At 48.1% G+C, this 18,399-nt stretch overlaps 1 protein-coding gene across 6 annotated transcripts in view; it reads left to right on the top strand.

Moving 5' to 3' along the window:
- Nucleotides 1–18,399, top strand: part of LOC143964154 (electrogenic sodium bicarbonate cotransporter 1-like) — a 1,025,456-nt gene that overhangs the window by 512,708 nt on the left and 494,349 nt on the right. For all 6 annotated transcript variants that reach the window (XM_077473848.1, XM_077473849.1, XM_077473846.1 and 3 more), the window contains one exon: nt 14,187–14,303. In XM_077473848.1, coding sequence (XP_077329974.1) covers nt 14,187–14,303 — 117 coding nt within the window. The remainder of the gene's footprint in view (nt 1–14,186; nt 14,304–18,399) is intronic.

Raw genomic sequence — 18,399 nt, forward strand, 5'->3', positions numbered from 1 at the left:
GTCGGCTGGTGGGATCACACCTGTGCAGCCTAGTAAGTCAATTTCTACTTTATCTACATTAGGGGAGGCAAGCCTGAGTAGGGAGGCGGGCCACGTTATAGGAGAGGTGGCACTGTCAGGGGCAGCGGTGAAGGTACCTGGGGTGGCCCTACCGATTGCAGGCATTGGTCACGGTGTGGCAGGCGGGGTGGAGAATAGCTTAATGGGCTTCCTGGCAGGCATTAAGGAACTGGTCAGCAGGTTTGAGAAGCCAGACAGAGTCGCTGTGGGTCCGGTGGTGGCTTGGGCCCCTCCAGGAGGTCGGGGGGGCCCTGCGGCCTGGGGAGGAGGCAAATCCCCTGATGATGCAGTGCCGGAGCAGCAGGTTGCCCCAAAAGCCACTGGGGCGGGAGAGGCCGGAAGCAAAGAAGACATCATCAGGCTAGCGGATTCCACTAAATGTGAGGTTTATGTTTGTTTTGAAGGGCCGCTGGGTGCGCTCCTGAAACCAGAGGTGAGGGAAAAAATATGGAAAGGGATGTATGTGGAAATATTTTCCCTACTGATGTTAGAAAAATGGAACCTACAGAGGGTGAAGCCAGGCGATTCCAAGAAAGAGGGCAAGGAGATATAGGCTGATCCCGCGGACGTTTGCTAATTGGCTGCAAGCATTTGCCATCATGGCCAGTGTTATAGGAGAAAAAAACGCCGAACATTGTTCAGCTCTTTTTTGTTACCTGGATTCTGTAGGTGAGGCATACCGAGTATACAGGGGTACAACGTGGCTGAGATATGATGAGCAGTTCTGGCAACGAAGGGTAGTTCGGCCGTCGCTGAGATGGGACCATAAGGACATCAGCCTGTGGATGCGGCTCATGACCTTGGCAAGGGCACCGAGTCCGTTTTTTCGGGGGGGGCAACCGGCCAACAAACGGAAAGGGGCATGCTGGCAGTATAATGAGGGATATTTCAGGTTTGGTGGATCATGCTGGTACAAGCATGAGTGTTCAGGTTGCGGAGGGAACCGTCCCCTGTCCAGATGTTTCAAGCAGGGAAAAAGTTGCCCCGGAGACACTGCGCAAAAGAGGGAGGACGCCAGTGATGGTAGAAAGGATGCGGCCGTTCCTCGATAGGTATCCTGATAAGAAGGCAGCGCGATTGTTGGAAATAGGTTTCATGGAAGGTTTCTGAATAGCGGGGAAGCTAGAGGTGGTCCCACCTGTGGCTCACAATTTAAAATCTGCTTTTATAGACGTAGTTTCAATGAAACTGTGCAAGGAAGTGGAGTAAGGGCACATGGGGGCCCCTTTCCCAGCTGTGCCATTTTCAGATTTGGTGGTGTCCCCGTTGGGGGTGGTACCCAAAAAGGAACACAATAAATTTAGGCTCATACACCACCTGTCCTTTCCAAAAGGGGGGATCGGTCAATGATTCCATTAGCCCAGAGGAATGTACAGTGAGTTATACCTCCTTCAATGCAGCAGTAGGTTGAGTGTGACGTTATGGCCAAGGGGCATTGATGGCGAAGACCAATATTGAATCGGCTTTTCGGTTGCTCCATTGTCACCCGGACAGCTTTCGGGGTGTCATTGGAACAACGAGTTCTTTGTAGACAAATGTCTTCTGATGGGGTGCTCCCATTCCACAAATGAGCTGATGTCTCGAACAGAGCGCAGGAAATGGTATGAGGGATGTAGCAGGAGTGAATTCCATCATTCACTACCTGGACGCTGCGTGGGTCCGCCATTTTCAAAAGTTTGCAGGGTGCACTTGGCTATGTTGAAACACATCACGGATCGTTTTGGTCTACCACTGGCATCCGAGAAGACTGAAGGGCCAAGGAAGGTCATTACCTTTCTGGGCATCATATAGGATTCGGAGTCGATGGAGTGCCGGCTGCCGGAGGACAAGCTGGAGGATCTCAAAAAGGGAGATCAAGGGGATGTTGGGAAAGCACAAAGTACAGCTAAGGGTACTACAGTCGTTGTTGGGGAAACAAAATTTTGCCTGTCGGATATTGCCAATGGGTAGAGTCGTTTGTTGACGGCTGTCGGCAAGTACGGCTGGGATCAAGTTGCTAAAACACTTTGTGAGCTTGCCGAAGACACTCAGGGAGGATTTGGAGACATGGAATTCATTTTTGGAGTCCTTCAATGGTAGGGCATTGTGGATAGCCAGCCCAGTGAGCAACTTCGACCTAGAATTGTTCACTGATGCCACCGACTCTGCGGGTCTTGAGGCCTTTTTCCAGGGACGGTGGAGCAGAGGCCCCTGGCCGCAGGCATGAATTTACGCAGGGTTTACAAAAAATTTGATGCTGTTGGAGTGGTTTCCAGTGGTATTGGCGGTTGAGGGGTACACGCTCAGGGATCTGAAGGCGTGCTTTCATGGCGACAACTTGGGGGTAGTGCAGGCGATTAACGGCTTCTGCAACATTTGGTGTTACGCTGCCTACAATTGAATCTGTTCATTTATGCAGCCACCTTCCAGGGATTGAGAATGTTATTGCTGATGCGCTCTCGCTTTCAGTGGGACAGGTTCTGAGAGTTGGCGCCTGGGGCGGAGCAACAAGGGGTACTAGGGTATGGCAGAAATGGTTGTCTTTCGTTCATGAGATGGGGAGGATCCAGTTGGCCCAGAGGTGAGATTGCTGGTGCTGTATTTTACATCAAGGCGCATGGGGGATGGGGTGTCGGGGTCTGCGCTTAGCAAGAGGATGGCAGGATTGGCATTCTTATTTAAATGGCAGGGGCTACTGGATTATACAGAAGATTTATGGGTGCGCCAGGCCCTAAAAGGGTATATGCGGACAGTGGACAAGACGAACCAAAGCAAAAGCATTTGCCAATAATGTTTTCATTAATCAAGAATGAAAGTTGGAGGTTTGAAGACGATCAGATACCGTCGTAGTTCCGACCATAAACGATGCCGACTGGCGTTCCAGCGGCGTTATTCCCATGACCCGCCGAGCAGCTTCCGGGAAACCAAAGTCTTTGGGTTCCGGGGGGGGGGGGGGGGATGTATGGTTGCAAAGCTGAAACTAAGGCCGCGTACACACGCGGGGACTGTTCGCTCAACTTTGTCCGCTGAACAGTGTTTCGGCGGACAGTCCGCTCGTGTGTGGGCTTTCAGCGGACAGTTTCAGCGGACAGTCTGATGAACAAAGTTTTTCGGAAATTCAAACTTGGTTTGAGCGGACAGTCCGCCCGTGTGTAGGCTTGTTCGTCAAACTAAGTCTCGCGCATGCTCAGAAAGAATTTACACGCCGAAGGTTGCATTGCAGTGTATAGGACGTCGTTTTCTAGTCCCGTCGTACGTGCCGTTCACGTCATCGAGCACGGTTTCAGTGGACTGTTCGTTCGTCGTGTGTGGGCAAGTCCATCCATGCTAATTTTGAGCGGACTGTCCGCTGAAACTGTTTGACGGACAAAGTTGAGCGAACAGTCCCCGCGTGTGTACGCGGCCTTAAAGGAATTGACGGAAGGGCACCACCAGGAGTGGAGCCTGCGGCTTAAATTGACTCAACACGGGTAACCTCACCCGGCCCGGACACGGAAAGGATTGACAGATTGATAGCTCTTTCTCGATTCTGTGGGTGGTGGTGCATGGCCGTTCTTAGTTGGTGGAGCGATTGGTCTGGTTAATTACTATGTAACTATGGGTCGGTGGGATGCCAGGCTACCAGTGTAGTTTGATATGCTTAAGGCCATATTAGGAGTGTGTTTTTCGGAATATGAGGTTGCCTTATTTAGAGTGACCTTTTTGTTAGCGTTTTTTGGCACTTTTAGGATCAGTGAGTTGGTTAGCAATAGTGATGGACGAACTTCCGACGGGACTTTTTCGCGAACGCGGACCGCGAACGCGGCCGATAGTTCACGAACCGTAACGTTCGTGGCGGGCCCCATTGACTTCAATAGGAGGCGAACTTTACAAACTTACAGGTCAAATTTGCAGCCACAAAATAATTACTAGCTGTGCACACATAGTCCCACCACATGGCCAATGACATAACACATGTATGAGGTGAATCTGGGATCGACAACTACAAGCATTCTTTTTTTATATGTGAAATTCTGACAATTCAGGACTGTGGAGCGCATGAAGGCAATGGAGGAGAGGGAAGGTCAGGGTAGGCAAAGAAGAGGGTGCAGGAGATGATCACCAGCAGCGTGACATACAGCAATGACACCTGCACCGTGATAGAGTGATCTGACACCAGCACCGTGATAGAGAGCACTGACATCAGCAGCGTGACATACAGCAATGGCACCTGCACCGTGATAGAGTGATCTGACACCAGCACCATGATAGAGAGCACTGACATCAGCAGCATGACATACAGCAATGACACCTGCACCGTGATAGAGTGATCTGACACCAGCACCGTGATAGAGAGCACTGACATCAGCAGCGTGACATACAGCAATGACACCTGCACCATGATAGAGTGATCTGACACCAGCACCGTGATAGAGAGCACTGACATCAGCAGCGTGACATACAGCAATGACACCAGCACCGTGATAGAGAGAACTGACATCAGCAGCGTGACATACAGCAATGACACCTGCACCATGATAGAGTGATCTGACACCAGCACCGTGATATAGAACACTGACATCAGCAGCGTGACATAAAGCAATGACACCTGCACTGTGATAGAGTGATCTGACACCAGCACCGTGATAGAGAGCACTGACATCAGCAGCGCGACATACAGCAATGACACCTGCACCGTGATAGAGTGATCTGACACCAGCACCGTGATAGAGAGCACTGACATCAGCAGCGTGACATACAGCAATGACACCTGCACCGTGATAGAGTGATCTGACACCAGCACCGTGATATACAGCACTGATACCTGCACCGTAAGCAGCCCCAGGAGTAAGTCAGCATAGCAGAGGGATGGTGGGAGCCCCTCATAATGAGCATAGCACAGGGATGGTGGGAGCCCCTCATAATATGCACAGCAGAGGTACAGCCCCAGGAGTAAGTCAGCATAGCACAGGGATGGTGGGAGCCCCTCATAATGAGCATAGCATAGGGATGGTGGGAGCCCCTCATAATGAGAATAGCACAGGGATGGTGGGAGCCCCTCATAATATGCACAGCAGAGGTACAGCCCCAGGAGGAAGTCAGCACAGCACAGGGATGGTGGGAGCCCCTCATAATAAGCAGCCCCAGGAGGAAGTCAGCACAGCACAGGGATGGTGGGAGTCCCTCATAATGAGCATAGCACAGGGATGGTGGGAGCCCCTCATAATATGCACAGCAGAGGTACAGCCCCAGGAGGAAGTCAGCACAGCACAGGGATGGTGGGAGCCCCTCATAATAAGCAGCCCCAGGAGGAAGTCAGGACAGCACAGGGATGGTGGGAGCCCCTCATAATGAGCATAGCACAGGGATGGTGGGAGCCCCTCATAATATGCACAGCAGAGGGTGCAGAAGAGTAAGGCTGAGTGAGCCACTCAACCAATTCTGGTGCTTCCTTTGATGTAATCGCACGCACCCTATATATTGTGGACCTATACCAGTCCTTAAGGATTAGCAGACTGTACCTCACTCAACCCTATATACTCTAGTACGCTATACCTTACCAGTCCTTAGAAGGACCTTTGTGGAACTAGTAGGTTGTGATTAGCAGACTGTACCTCACTCAACCCTATATACTGTAGTACACTATACCTTACCAGTCCTTATAATGACCTTTGTGGAACTAGTAGGTTGTGATTAGCAGACTGTACCTCAGTCCCTATACTGATAAAGGACTGCTGCAGAATAGGGCAGCAGTCAGCAGTAGTGCACCTCAACCCTATATATTGTGGACCTATACCAGTCCTTAAGGTTTAGCAGACTGTACCTCAATCAACACTATATACTCTAGTACGCTATACCTTACCAGTCCTTAGAAGGACCTTTGTGGAACTAGTAGGTTGTGATTAGCAGACTGTACCTCACTCAACCCTATATACTGTAGTACACTATACCTTACCAGTCCTTATAATGACCTTTGTGGAACTAGTAGGTTGTGATTAGCAGACTGTACCTCAGTCCCTATACTGATAAAGGACTGCTGCAGAATAGGGCAGCAGTCAGCAGTAGTGCACCTCAACCCTATATATTGTGGACCTATACCAGTCCTTAAGGTTTAGCAGACTGTACCTCAATCAACACTATATACTCTAGTACGCTATACCTTACCAGTCCTTAGAAGGACCTTTGTGGGACTAGTAGGTTGTGATTAGCAGACTGTACCTCACTCAACCCTATATACTGTATTACACTATAACTTACCAGTCCTTAGAAGGACCTTTGTGAAACTAGTAGGTTGTGATTAGCAGACTGTACCTCACTCAACCCTATATACTGTAGTACACTATACCTTACCAGTCCTTATAAGGACCTTTGTTGAACTAGTAGGTTGTGATTAGCAGACTGTACCTCAGTCCCTATACTGATAAAGGACTGCTGCAGAATAGGGCAGCAGTCAGCAGTAGTGCACCTCAACCCTATATATTGTGGACCTATACCAGTCCTTAAGGTTTAGCAGACTGTACCTGAATCAACACTATATACTCTAGTACGCTATACCTTACCAGTCCTTAGAAGGACCTTTGTGGGACTAGTAGGTTGTGATTAGCAGACTGTACCTCACTCAACCCTATATACTGTAGTACACTATAACTTACCAGTCCTTAGAAGGACCTTTGTGAAACTAGTAGGTTGTGATTAGCAGACTGTACCTCACTCAACCCTATATACTGTAGTACACTATACCTTACCAGTCCTTATAAGGACCTTTGTGGAACTAATAGGTTGTGATTAGCAGACTGTACCTCAGTCCCTATACTGATAAAGGACTGCTGCAGAATAGGGCAGTAGTGCACCTCAACCCTATATATTGTGGACCTATACCAGTCCTTAAGGATTAGCAGACTGTACTTCACTCAACCCTATATACTCTAGTACGCTATACCTTACCAGTCCTTAGAAGGACCTTTGTGGAACTAGTAGGTTGTGATTAGCAGACTGTGCCTCAGTGCCTATACTCATAAAGGACTACTGCAGCAGAAGGGCAGCAGTCAAGTATAATATTCTTTCTATATTTGGAAGAAAGAATATTATATGTGTACAAGCCTATTACCATACCAGTCCTGAAAAGGACCCTTTGTGGACCTAATAGTAACAGCAACTGATTAAACTGACTGTCCCTCACTGCCACACACAGCTTCCTGTCTGTCCCTATTTAAACTGACAAAACACAGGCTGCTGCAACAATAACTTGAATAGCACTCAAAACTATATCCTGTACTACTACACCATACCAGTCCTGAAAAGGACTTTTGTGGACCTAATAGTAACAGCTAATGATTAAACTGACTGTCCCTCTCTGCAACAAAAGACAATCTGCAGCAACAATGACTTGAATAGCAGTGCCTCAAACCTATATCCTGAACTACACCTATACCATACCAGTCCTTAAAAGAACTTTTGTGGACCTAATAGCTAGCGATTTGGGTCACTGCAGTCTCTCCCTGCTCCACACAGCAACCTCTCCCTATAGTTACAGTAGAAAGAATGTAAAATGGCCGCCGGATCGGGTCTATTTATAAGTTAGGGGGAATGTCCCAGTGTCCATGTGCTGTAATGTCTCAATTGGCTGTCCTGTACCCCATGATGGATGTGTCATCATAGGTCAAAGTTCTTTTACACAGTAAACACGTAAGTCCGCCGGGCGAACAGCAGCAATAGTCCGCCGAACGGGTGGACCGCGAACAGCCGAAATTCGCCGCGAACCGACCGCCGGGCGAACAGTTCGGCCATCCCTAGTTAGCAACTCTAAAAAAGTGCAAGGGGTGATTTTGTGTCAAGACGTGATATGCAGGGAAGAAGGGATGGAGTTGCTGTTGCGGAAATCAAAGACGGATCAAGGAGGAAAAGGCAGTAAGGTACAAATCTTCTCGCTGCCAGGCTCGCCAATGTGCCCGGTGAAGGCAGAGCTGGGATTTTTGGAAAAGGGGTCAGGGTCGGTGGGGGTCCTTATTGATACATGCAGATGGAGTCCCATTATCAAAGTTTCAATTTGTGACGATATTCAGAGGATGTGTGAGGAGGTTAGGTATAAAAGAAAAGGGGTTAGACGAGGAATCGGTTAAGCGCATTGGGAGTCACAGAGGTTTAGGTTGTACTTTCGCAAGCAGCTACTGGTTGGTCAAGAGACACAAAATTTGGGGGATATGGGGAGTGTTTTGGTTTAACTTGGGGTTGTTGAGGTCATGGTGGTGGTGTTTTTTTTTCTCTGTTCTAGCTACGAAACAGTGCTTAATATGGATTTTGGGACATTCCTATGTGTGCTGGGGGGCAAGATGGGCAGATGTGAGGCCAAACGGAGGACAGTTGTGTTTCTCCAGATGGGAAGCCTGTGTCCGCTGGCTGGGATTTCCAGGAATGCTGTGGAGCAGGATGGTCTCAGAGGTACATAGTTTTGCACGTCTGGACAGGCCACTCGATGTTTTAATATTGCATGTGGGTGGCAATGACCTGGGAGTGAGATCCGTGTTGGATATCACACGGGACATTGAGTTTGATATGTTGCGTCTTTGCACGGCATTTCCTGATATGATAATCGTGTGCTCGGACATGGTTGCTCGGACATCATGGAGGATGGCTAGATCTGTGGAGGGGGTGAATAGGGCCCATAGGAAGATCAATAGGGATATTAGCAGGTTCGTGGTAAGGAATGGGGGTTTGGGAATAAGACATATGGAACTGGAGGTGGAGATGTGGAGATATTTATGGGGGGATGGAGTGCACTTAAACGATGTGGGTATTGATGTGTGGGCGTTGGGGCTGTAAGATGGAGCACAGAGAGCATTGAGGGTGTGGAGGGGCTTCCAGGGGTAAGGTTTTTCCCCTGGGCGCAGTGGCTGGTGTTGGTCTTTGCGGGTGAAGGAAGATATTGCGAAAAGAAGAGTTCAGGACTTGTTGGTGGAATGGATCCTCATTAGTGATGGCCGAACGGTTCGCCCGGTGGTCGTTTCGTGGCGAATTTCGGCTGTTTGCGGTCCGCCTGAACAGCCGTTCTGTGTAAAAGAACTTTGACCTATGATGACACATCCATCATGGGGTACAGGACAGCCAATTGAGACATTGCAGCACATGGACACTTGGACATTCCCCCTAACTTATAAATAGACCCGATCCGGCGGCCATTTTACATTCTTTCTTCTGTCACTACAGGGAGAGGTTGCTGTGTGGAACAGGGAGAGATTGCAGTGACCCAAATCGCTAGCTATTTGGTACACAAAAGTTCTTTTCAGGACTGGTATAGGTGTTAGGTGTAGTTCAGGATATAGGTTTGAGGCAGTGCTGTGCTAGTGATTGTTGCAGCAGCCTGAGTGTCTTTTGTCAGTGTAGAGAAAGGGACAGGACGGTGTGTGCTGCAGGGACAGTCAGTTTAATCATTAGCTGTTACTATCAGGTCCACAAAAGTGCTATTCAAGTTATTGTTCCAGCAGCCTCTGTTTTGTCAGTTTATATAGGGACAGGCAGGAAGCTGTGTGTGAGGCAGTGAGGGTCAGTTTAATCATTAGCTGTTACTACTATTAGGTCCACAAAGGTTCTTTTCAGGACTGGTATGGTAATAGGCTTGTACACGTATAATATTCTTTCTTCCAAATATAGAAAGAATATTATACTTGACTGCTGCCCTTCTGCTGCAGTCTGCTAATCAGTCACAACCTACTTGTTCCACAAAGGTCCTTATAAGGACTGGTAACTTGGTCTAGGGTGCTACAGTACATAGGGTTGAGTGAGGTACAGTCTGCTATTCTGTAAGGACTGGTATAGGTCCACAATACATAGGGTTGAGGTGCACTACTGCTGACCGCTGCCCTATACTGCAGCAGTCCTTCATCAGTATAGGGACTGACGTACAGTCTGCTAATCAGTCACAACAACCTACTTGTTCCACAAAGGTCCTTATAAGGACTGGTAACTTGGTCTAGGGTGCTACAGTACATAGGGTTGAGTGAGGTACAGTCTGCTATTCTGTAAGGACTGGTATAGGTCCACAATACATAGGGTTGAGGTGCACTACTGCTGACCGCTGCCATATACTGCAGCAGTCCTTCATCAGTATAGGGACTGACGTACAGTCTGCTGTAGGAGGAGAGCATGGGGGGCGGGGGGGGCAGGAGAGTGTGGTGGAGAAGGAGAGCACTGGGGGGTGGGGGTAGGAGAGTGTGGTGGAGAAGGAGAGCACTGGGGGGGGGTAGGAGAGTGTGGTGGAGGAGGAGAGCACTGGGGGGGGGCAGGAGAGTGTGGTGGAGGAGGAGAGCACTGGGGGGGGGAGGAGAGTGTGGTGGAGGAGGAGAGCACTGGGGGGGAAGGAGAGTGTGGTGGAGGAGGAGAGCACTGGGGGGGGGGGGGGGGGCAGGGAGCACAAGGTGAACTGGGGACAGTAAAGTAAGTTGGATGGGAGAATCGGCAGCCCCCCTGATTCTCCTATCCAGGCACTGTGGCACACAGGGCAGGCTGTACCTGCAGCATCTCCTCCTATGGATAAAAGCGCTGGCTGGCTCTGTGTTTAGGCGGCCGCTCTGTAACATGGCCCCGCCCCCCCAGACCGGCTCATGTGATAGGCGGAACGTTGATTCTCTCTACTATCACATGAGCTGGTCTGGGGGGGGGGGGGCGTGTTACAGAGCGGCCGCAGAACACAGAGGCAGCCAGCGCTGTGATCCAGAGGAGAGAGCAGAGAATGGAGCCGCCGGCGGACTCAGTAAAAAACATGCAGCCTGGCGGCGGCTGCAGCACCTCGGGGATTCCAGGGGGGGCACTTGACCCCCCTTGCCCCCTGCTGCGGACGCCCATGCCTCCCATTGAAGTCAATGGGGCCCGCCGCGAACGTTCCGGTTCGCAAACTATCAGCCGCGTTCGCGAAACGTCCCGTCGGAAGTTCGTCCATTACTAATCCTCATGGTGGTAATACAGTTAACAGAGGTTAGCTGAAAATTGGTAATTGGGTGCACTGCAGTAAGTGGTTGTCTCTGAGCCAGCCTGTCGTCTTGAGGCCTAATAACACACTGGCGAGGTACCGCAGTGTAAGATGTTGATACAAATGGTTTATGGAGGATCCTGTAAATACCCATGCTAGGAGGGACTGATGTGTTGTTCATAACAGATGTTTTCATGTTGCATTTTTGATTGGTGTGTGTATATATATATATATATATATATATATATAATATATATATATTTTAATAAAAGAAGGCTGCCTAGGCCTATGTTTACTACAGTTTTTGGGTATGTCTTTATTGATAAGGTACTGGGAAAATAAGTGGGGATTATAAGGTCAGCAGTATGAAGGGAAATCTGTTATACAATCGTCAAGTTAGTTACTGTGTGTGTCTTCCTTTTCCATTTGTGCAATTAGGGAAGAAACAGCTGAAATGTGTGATTTTTTTTTTATCTGTAATGCTGCGTACACACGACTGGACTTTCCAGCAGACTAGGTCTGACTAAATCAGTCCGAACAATCCGATCATATGTGGGCTAATCCGATTGTTTTTCGTTTTAAAAATCCAACAGAAATAGAACATGTTTCAAATCTGTCCGACGGACTCAATTCCTGATGGGAAAACCGTTCGTCTGTGTGCTGGTCAGATGGACCAAATACGATGCATGGGAAGCTATTGGCTATTGAACTTCCCTTTTTAGTCCCATCTTATAGCATCACGTTCAAAATGAATGGACTTTCGAACAAACTTATGCCACGTACACACGATCAAACAATCGGGTGGAAAAGTCCGGCAAACTGAAGTCCGCCGGACAATCCCCCCGTGTGTAGCCTCCGGCATACTTTTTTGACCCGAAAGTACGGCGGAGTTAGAAAGTAGTTTTGCACTCCAATCTTCCCGCTGGATTTGCATTTCGGCGGACAATCCGGCCGTGTGTATGCCAGTCCGCCGTACTTTTGAAATGAACGGACTTTTACCCGCCCGGAGAAAAGTCTGCTCATTTAGAGCGGGTCTCCAGGTAGGCGGGGCACGCGAAGGAGACGTCGCTGGCCCCGCCACCTGGTATGGACTTAAAGGGGAACCCCAACTGCGAAAAAAATCGGCGTGGGGGTCCCCCCAGGTCCACATCAGACCCTTGTCCGAGCACGCTACCCGGCCGGCCAGGAAAGGGGGGGACGAGCGAGCGCCCCCCTCCGAGCCGTACCAGGCCGCGTGCCCTCAACATGGGGGGTGCCTTGGGGAAGGGGGGGCCGCACGGCCCCCCCACCCCAAAGCACCTTGTCCCCATGTTGATGAGGACATGGGCCTCTTCCCGACAACCCTGGCCGTTGGTTGTCGGGGTCTGTGGGCGGGGGGCTTATCGGACCCAGGATACCGGCCCCCCACCCTATGTGAATGAGTATGGGGTACAATGTACCTCTACCCATTCACCTGTAAAATAAAGTACAAAAAGAACACAACACACAAGATAAAATAGTTTATTGCACAGCTCCGGGTGTCTTCCGTCTTCGGGGGGTCTTCTCGCCGGACTCCTCTACTATCTTCTGCTAGCTCTTTTGCTAGCGGAGGAGCCCGGCTTTGTTCCTCGCCGCGACCTCTTCTTCCGACTTCGGAGGTCTTGTCCCCCTCTTCGGTTCTTCTGCCGGGCCACCGCGCCTTCTTATAGCTCTTTTACAGGCGGTGGCCCGGTCTTCTGTCGCCGCCGCCGCCGCCGCCGCCGCCTTCCGTTCTTCTTCTCCTTCTTCTCCTGGAGATGTTGACTCGACGCTCTCTCCGGGCCGCAATGCCAGGGACGTGCTGCGCGGTGACTTATATAGGGACAAGGGGCGGGGTCATCATTTGATGTCACATGGGTTGATGCCCCATGGCGACAGTCCCAGCATCTTCCGGGACTGTGACATTGTGAGGGGGCGGGGTCACCATGCGACATCAACCGATGACCCCGCCCCTTGTCCCTATATAAGTCGCCGCGCAGCGCATCCCTGGCATTGCGGCTGGAGAGAGCGTCGAGATAACATCTCCAGGAGAAGAAGGAGAAGAAGAAGAAGAACGGAAGGTGGCGGCGACAGAAGACCGGGCCACCGCCTGTAAAAGAGCTATAAGAAGGCGCGGTGGCCCGGCAGAAGAACCGAAGAGGGGGACAAGACCCCCGAAGTCAGAAGAAGGGCGGCGGCGAGGAAGAAAGTCGGGCTCCTCCGCTAGCAAAAGAGCTAGAAGAAGATAGTGGAGGAGTCCGGCGAGAAGACCCCCCGAAGACGGAAGACCCCCGGAGCTGTGCAATAAAGTATTTTATCTTGTGTGTTGTGTTTTTTTTGTACTTTATTTTACAGGTGAATGGGTAGGGGTACATTGTACCCCATACTCATTCACATAGGGTGGGGGGCCGGTATCCGGGGGCCCCCTTATTAAAAGATTCCGATAAGCCCCCCGCCCGCAGACCCCGACAACCAACGGCCAGGGTTGTCGGGAAGAAGCCCTTGTCCTCATCAACATGGGGACAAGGTGCTTTGGGGTGGGGGGGGGGCGCGCGGCCCCCCTTCCCCAAGGCACCCCCCAAGTTGAGGGCACACGGCCTGGTACGGCTCGGAGGGGGGGCTCGCTCGTCTCCCCCTTTCCTGGCCGGCCGGGTAGCGTGCTCGGACAAGGGTCTGATGTGGACCTGGGGGGACCCCCACGCCGTTTTTTTTCGGCGTTGGGGTTCCCCTTTAAGTCCATACCAGGTGGCAGGGACTGCGATGTCTCCTTCGCGGGCCCCACCTACCTGGAGACGCGCTCGAAATGAGCGGACTTTCCTCCGCGTGTGTGGGTGAGTCCATTCATTTCAAAAGTAGGGCGGTTAGTACGGCGGACTTAGTACGCCGTATTAGTCCGCTGAAAAAGTTCCGTGTGTGGGCAAGTAGCTCATTCGGAAAGTCCAACGGACAGTCTGGCGGGAAGTCCGCCAGACTAAGTCCGTCGGATAGTCGGCTACGTGTGTACGCGGCATTAGTCTGTTCGTGTGTGGCCAAGTCCATTTCTCTCAGAAAGTCTGTCGGAACTTTGCCGAAAGTCAGTCGGGAAGACTGGCGGACCTAGTCTGCCGGAAAGTTCAGTCGTGTGTACGCGCCATTGCTGTTAACTGTCTTTCTTTTATGTCTGAAGTTTTTAGTACTTACATATGCTGTTCTTATTTTTTTAACTAAGGAAGTTGATGCTGCACAGGGAAGCCAAAAATCACTGCAATGCTAGATCATACCATGAAGAGGAGAGGCTAGCATATGGTCACCCTCATGTCAGTGAAGAACTCCAAAAGACAACCAAGTATGTTTGTTTAATTTAAGGTCATTAATAAAAATATAAAAAGTTTATATTTTATCTATGAAAAGGAAATTGAACCGCCCCAAGACAAAGCTACATAATCCAGTGCACTCTGAGCCCAAAATCACAATTTATATATTCCAATTTTGCCAATTCCTGGTAGTGTAAAAGCATCTACCTGCTCTTGCTTCATGTATCTCCCTATTTCCAGTGCCCTATTACCATCAGAGTAACACACCAGTAGGAAGGTGTGGAGACCACAAGATAGGGACATAAACATTGATCGATTCAGGGCACAGAGGGCGACAACCAGAAAAATTTTCAGCCTCTACTGGGCACCTGCAGTTAGTTTTAGGGCCAGTTGAATGCTGTTATCACAGTAAGTTTAATTTAGGCATTTGCCTTTACAAGTATTACTAGTGTAGGGACTAAAATGACTAATGACATGAAAACCTCTTATTTTTAAAGTCAATTAAAGTGTGCAGACTAAACCCTTGTTTTTAACGCATACTGTTAGACAGGTTATTTGGTTGTCCGTGGGCTGGTGGTAAGTAATGCTCGTTTTTTTTCCTCGGATTATCCTTGGGTTTGTTTGTATTAAGTGATCCTTTACTTGCAGAAATACTGGAGCTGTGAGAAATAACTTTTTTAGAAGTGGATAGTTCTCTTATTGTTCAGCTTCACTGCTTATCAAAATGCTTCCCTCAAACAAGTATACAGTACATCTCAGGATTTCACTGGTTATCCACTTGTAAGTGTGTCAGGTGTTTATTAAAGGATAAGTGCACTTTCACTTTTCACTTATCCCAAACAGACGGAGGTAGATGGGCCCCATAAACTTCTCTGGGTCTCTATTGCTCAGGCACAGCCAGGGGACAGAGGACTTGCTGCATGGGATGTAAAAACTTCATCAAATTGAAGTAAGCATGAACTTCTGGAGGAGGGTGGGGTCTGTTTATTCAGCTAAAAGAAGCAAACGAATAAGTGCAATAAGTACAAATTCTTGAAAGTGATTGTAAATGCTCAATTTTCTTTAAATGAAAATAACAAACATGTCTTACTTGCCTGCTCTGTTCAATGGTTTGTACAGAACAGCCCCAATCCTTCTCAGGTACCTCGCTGGTGCTCCTGGCTCCAACCACCATCTGCCCTCACAGAAAGCCACCTGCTTTGGGGTCGCCCATGCCTGCTTGCTTCCAAGCCCAGATCTGTGTGTCCATTGACACACAGAGCATTGTATGGCCCTGACCTTCATCCCTCCTCACTGACTGATTGGCAGTCAATGAGGAGGGAGAATGCCAAGAGACCACAAAAAATACCAGCAATAGAGCAGACTGTTGGTTTCAGAGACCGATTATCTGATGCAGCCCATGCACGCAGGTTCACTTCCACATGCTCTAACATAGGAACATAGCGTAACCCAACTACAAATAATTCTATTCATAAAATATTACAAAAGTATCAATCTTTATTCATTCCAATTGCAGAACAGTTTAGCGTTACATTAATATTACCAAAACAATCCTCCACCACCATTTATAAAAGGACAATGTTGTTACACCTACAGTTGTCTAGACGTCACACATGCTAAATAATCACCCACGTATGTTTGCCCTAACCTGTTATTTCCAGTTTAGTTTTATATCCTAAAATAGGAGATCCAGCTGCAAGGCTTTATAACCTATAATGTCCCTTCTGGTATTATGGAATGCTCAGTTATTGTAAATCACAAAATTTGGGGCTGTATATATAGTATAAGTCCAACCATAAATCAGAATAAGCAAAGATGAAAGTGTTATGGTAATGATGCATAAAATAAAAGAGTTCCTAATGGGGCAAGGCAGGATAATAAGCGGACAGGTGAGCTAAAGTAAGCTAGAGCACAATCTGTTAGCAAACCGTCCATCTCATCCAGTGCCCCAATAGTAAATGGTGCTGAAAACTTTAAAACACAAAAGAAAAATATCGCGCTTGGGGTAAACCTAAAAGCTGCAACTACAACCATCTAATATCAAGATATGAAGAAACTCAAAAAAATTATATATAAAGTTGCGCTAAAATCACATGAAAAATGAAAATAAAAAGTCCAATACAAATTATTGAGGTTAAAAATCAAAAAAATATCCTGTGTAGAGTTCAATGAAGAAAAAAGGAGTCTTTTTGTAATAAGGGACTCTTTGTTTCCACGAAAAACCAATGAATAGAACAATCAATCCTTTTTACGAATTCAGTGTAATCTTCTTACAAATCCAAAGTTGAAAAAAGTTTGACCCTTACCACAATGGGTGGACTCCCAGTCAATGGAGTCGTTAGCGAGAGCAGACAGCCCTCTGCGGGGTTCTTTTGCGTGTAATCCGTTCCGTTATGGTACTAAACGTGTAGATAAATGTGGATCATTCGGAAGTGATCGGCATAGGTTACGACAATTCCGTACGTCCTACTTCCCTTCTCGAACACCGTAGGCAGTGGTAATCCGATCTCTCTGTGCGTCTGGAGTTTGTTTATAGCTCCCCAGCGAATCCTTCGATGTCAGGGTTTTACAATACGCAAACCTGTGGTAAAACACAAACTACTCTGGCCTCTCGGCCACGAGTAGAAGGAAGGGGAAAACAAAGAAGGACTCCGATCGTGAAAGTACCGTTTGGCAAGCGACAATTTTATTAAAAATGTAAAAAAAAATTTTGAACATACAGCAGACCAATGACCGAATAGGTCCGATTCTAGAGAAAACTTATAGTATACAATAGACCAAAGGTACGACCGAATCGGTCTAACTCTAATACATGAAAAAAATATATATGCATAAAAAACCGGTTAAAAATAAGAACAAATATACACCCGTGCTAGGGAATATTCTAAGCGTGGTGGTATCAGCACAAACAGCCCGACATGTTTCGTAAAAACTTACATCCTCCTGGGGCACAGGTGATATGCTGATCCATCATGTCTAAATAGCGTTACGATTAAACCAAGCCTCGTTTGCGTTCGAAAGAGGGGAGGGTCAGCATTCCGGCCGAACCAAGCCATACTTCCGGACGGTAACCATTTTTTCGAAGGCTATGCAACGAATCCCTCGTTCTACAAACCATTGGTCCCGCCCAGGTCGCCATTTTCATGGAGACCAAAACACGGTCCAGGTCCGGAACAAAGTGTTAAGATTAAAACAAACCTCGATTACATTCGAAAGAGGTGGAGGTCAGCATTCCGGCCAAACCAAACCTCACTTCCGAACGGCTAATTTTTTCTCAAAGGATATAGAAATGAATCAAATCCCACATCTCTCAAACCATTGGTCCCGCCCCGGTCTCCATTTTCGTGGAGACCAAACGCGGTCCAGGTCTGAAACAAAACTTAAGCTCGAGCTCTATTTTCATATAAATTGAACCTACACATGAACTGCGCACCTCTAATTAGAAAGCACATATCGAAGAGTGTATACCCACTCCTATTCGAATGGCCCACGGTGTCCAGTTCATATCTAGGAAATCATTTTTCTAAATAAAATCTAAATAAAAGGAAGTGGTCTGTCCCCATTTAGTTCAAAAATGAAAGGAGACCCAAAAAGATTATAAATGAAAAAATAAAAAATGAAAAAAAGTACCTATAAGGCGTACCCTATCTATGTTATATATCAATTGTAATTCATACCCCTCATGCATTATCTATAAAAGCATTAATTTCTATATCTACATTGAGTCCAAAAGGTTTAAGGCTCTTAATTTTATATATCCAACTCATTTCGAGATTTGAAATTGCCCTCTTTTTAGGACCTCCTCTCCAAGGTAGCTGTAATTTATCGATTCCCAGGAGGGATGTCCCCCTAGGGTCACGATCATGTACTTCCAAGTAATGTTTTGAAACCGGGTGTCCTTTAAAACCCCTTCTAATGTTACCCAAATGTTCGCCCAACCTCACCTGAAGGGGGCGTAATGTACGACCCACATAGTGGAGCCCACAGGGACAAGTTAGGAGATATACCACTCCCTCTGTAGAGCAGGTTATAAATGTTTTAATAGGGAAGATTTGTTTAGTACTTCCTGAACAAAATTCTTTTGTTTTCTTTATCTTTATATTATTAATGGAACATACACAGCATTTA

This window comes from Lithobates pipiens, unplaced genomic scaffold, assembly GCF_037356315.1.
Source record: "Lithobates pipiens isolate NorthernLeopardFrog02 unplaced genomic scaffold, aLitPip1_a1.2 Scaffold_8, whole genome shotgun sequence".
Lineage (NCBI taxonomy): Eukaryota > Metazoa > Chordata > Amphibia > Anura > Ranidae > Lithobates > Lithobates pipiens.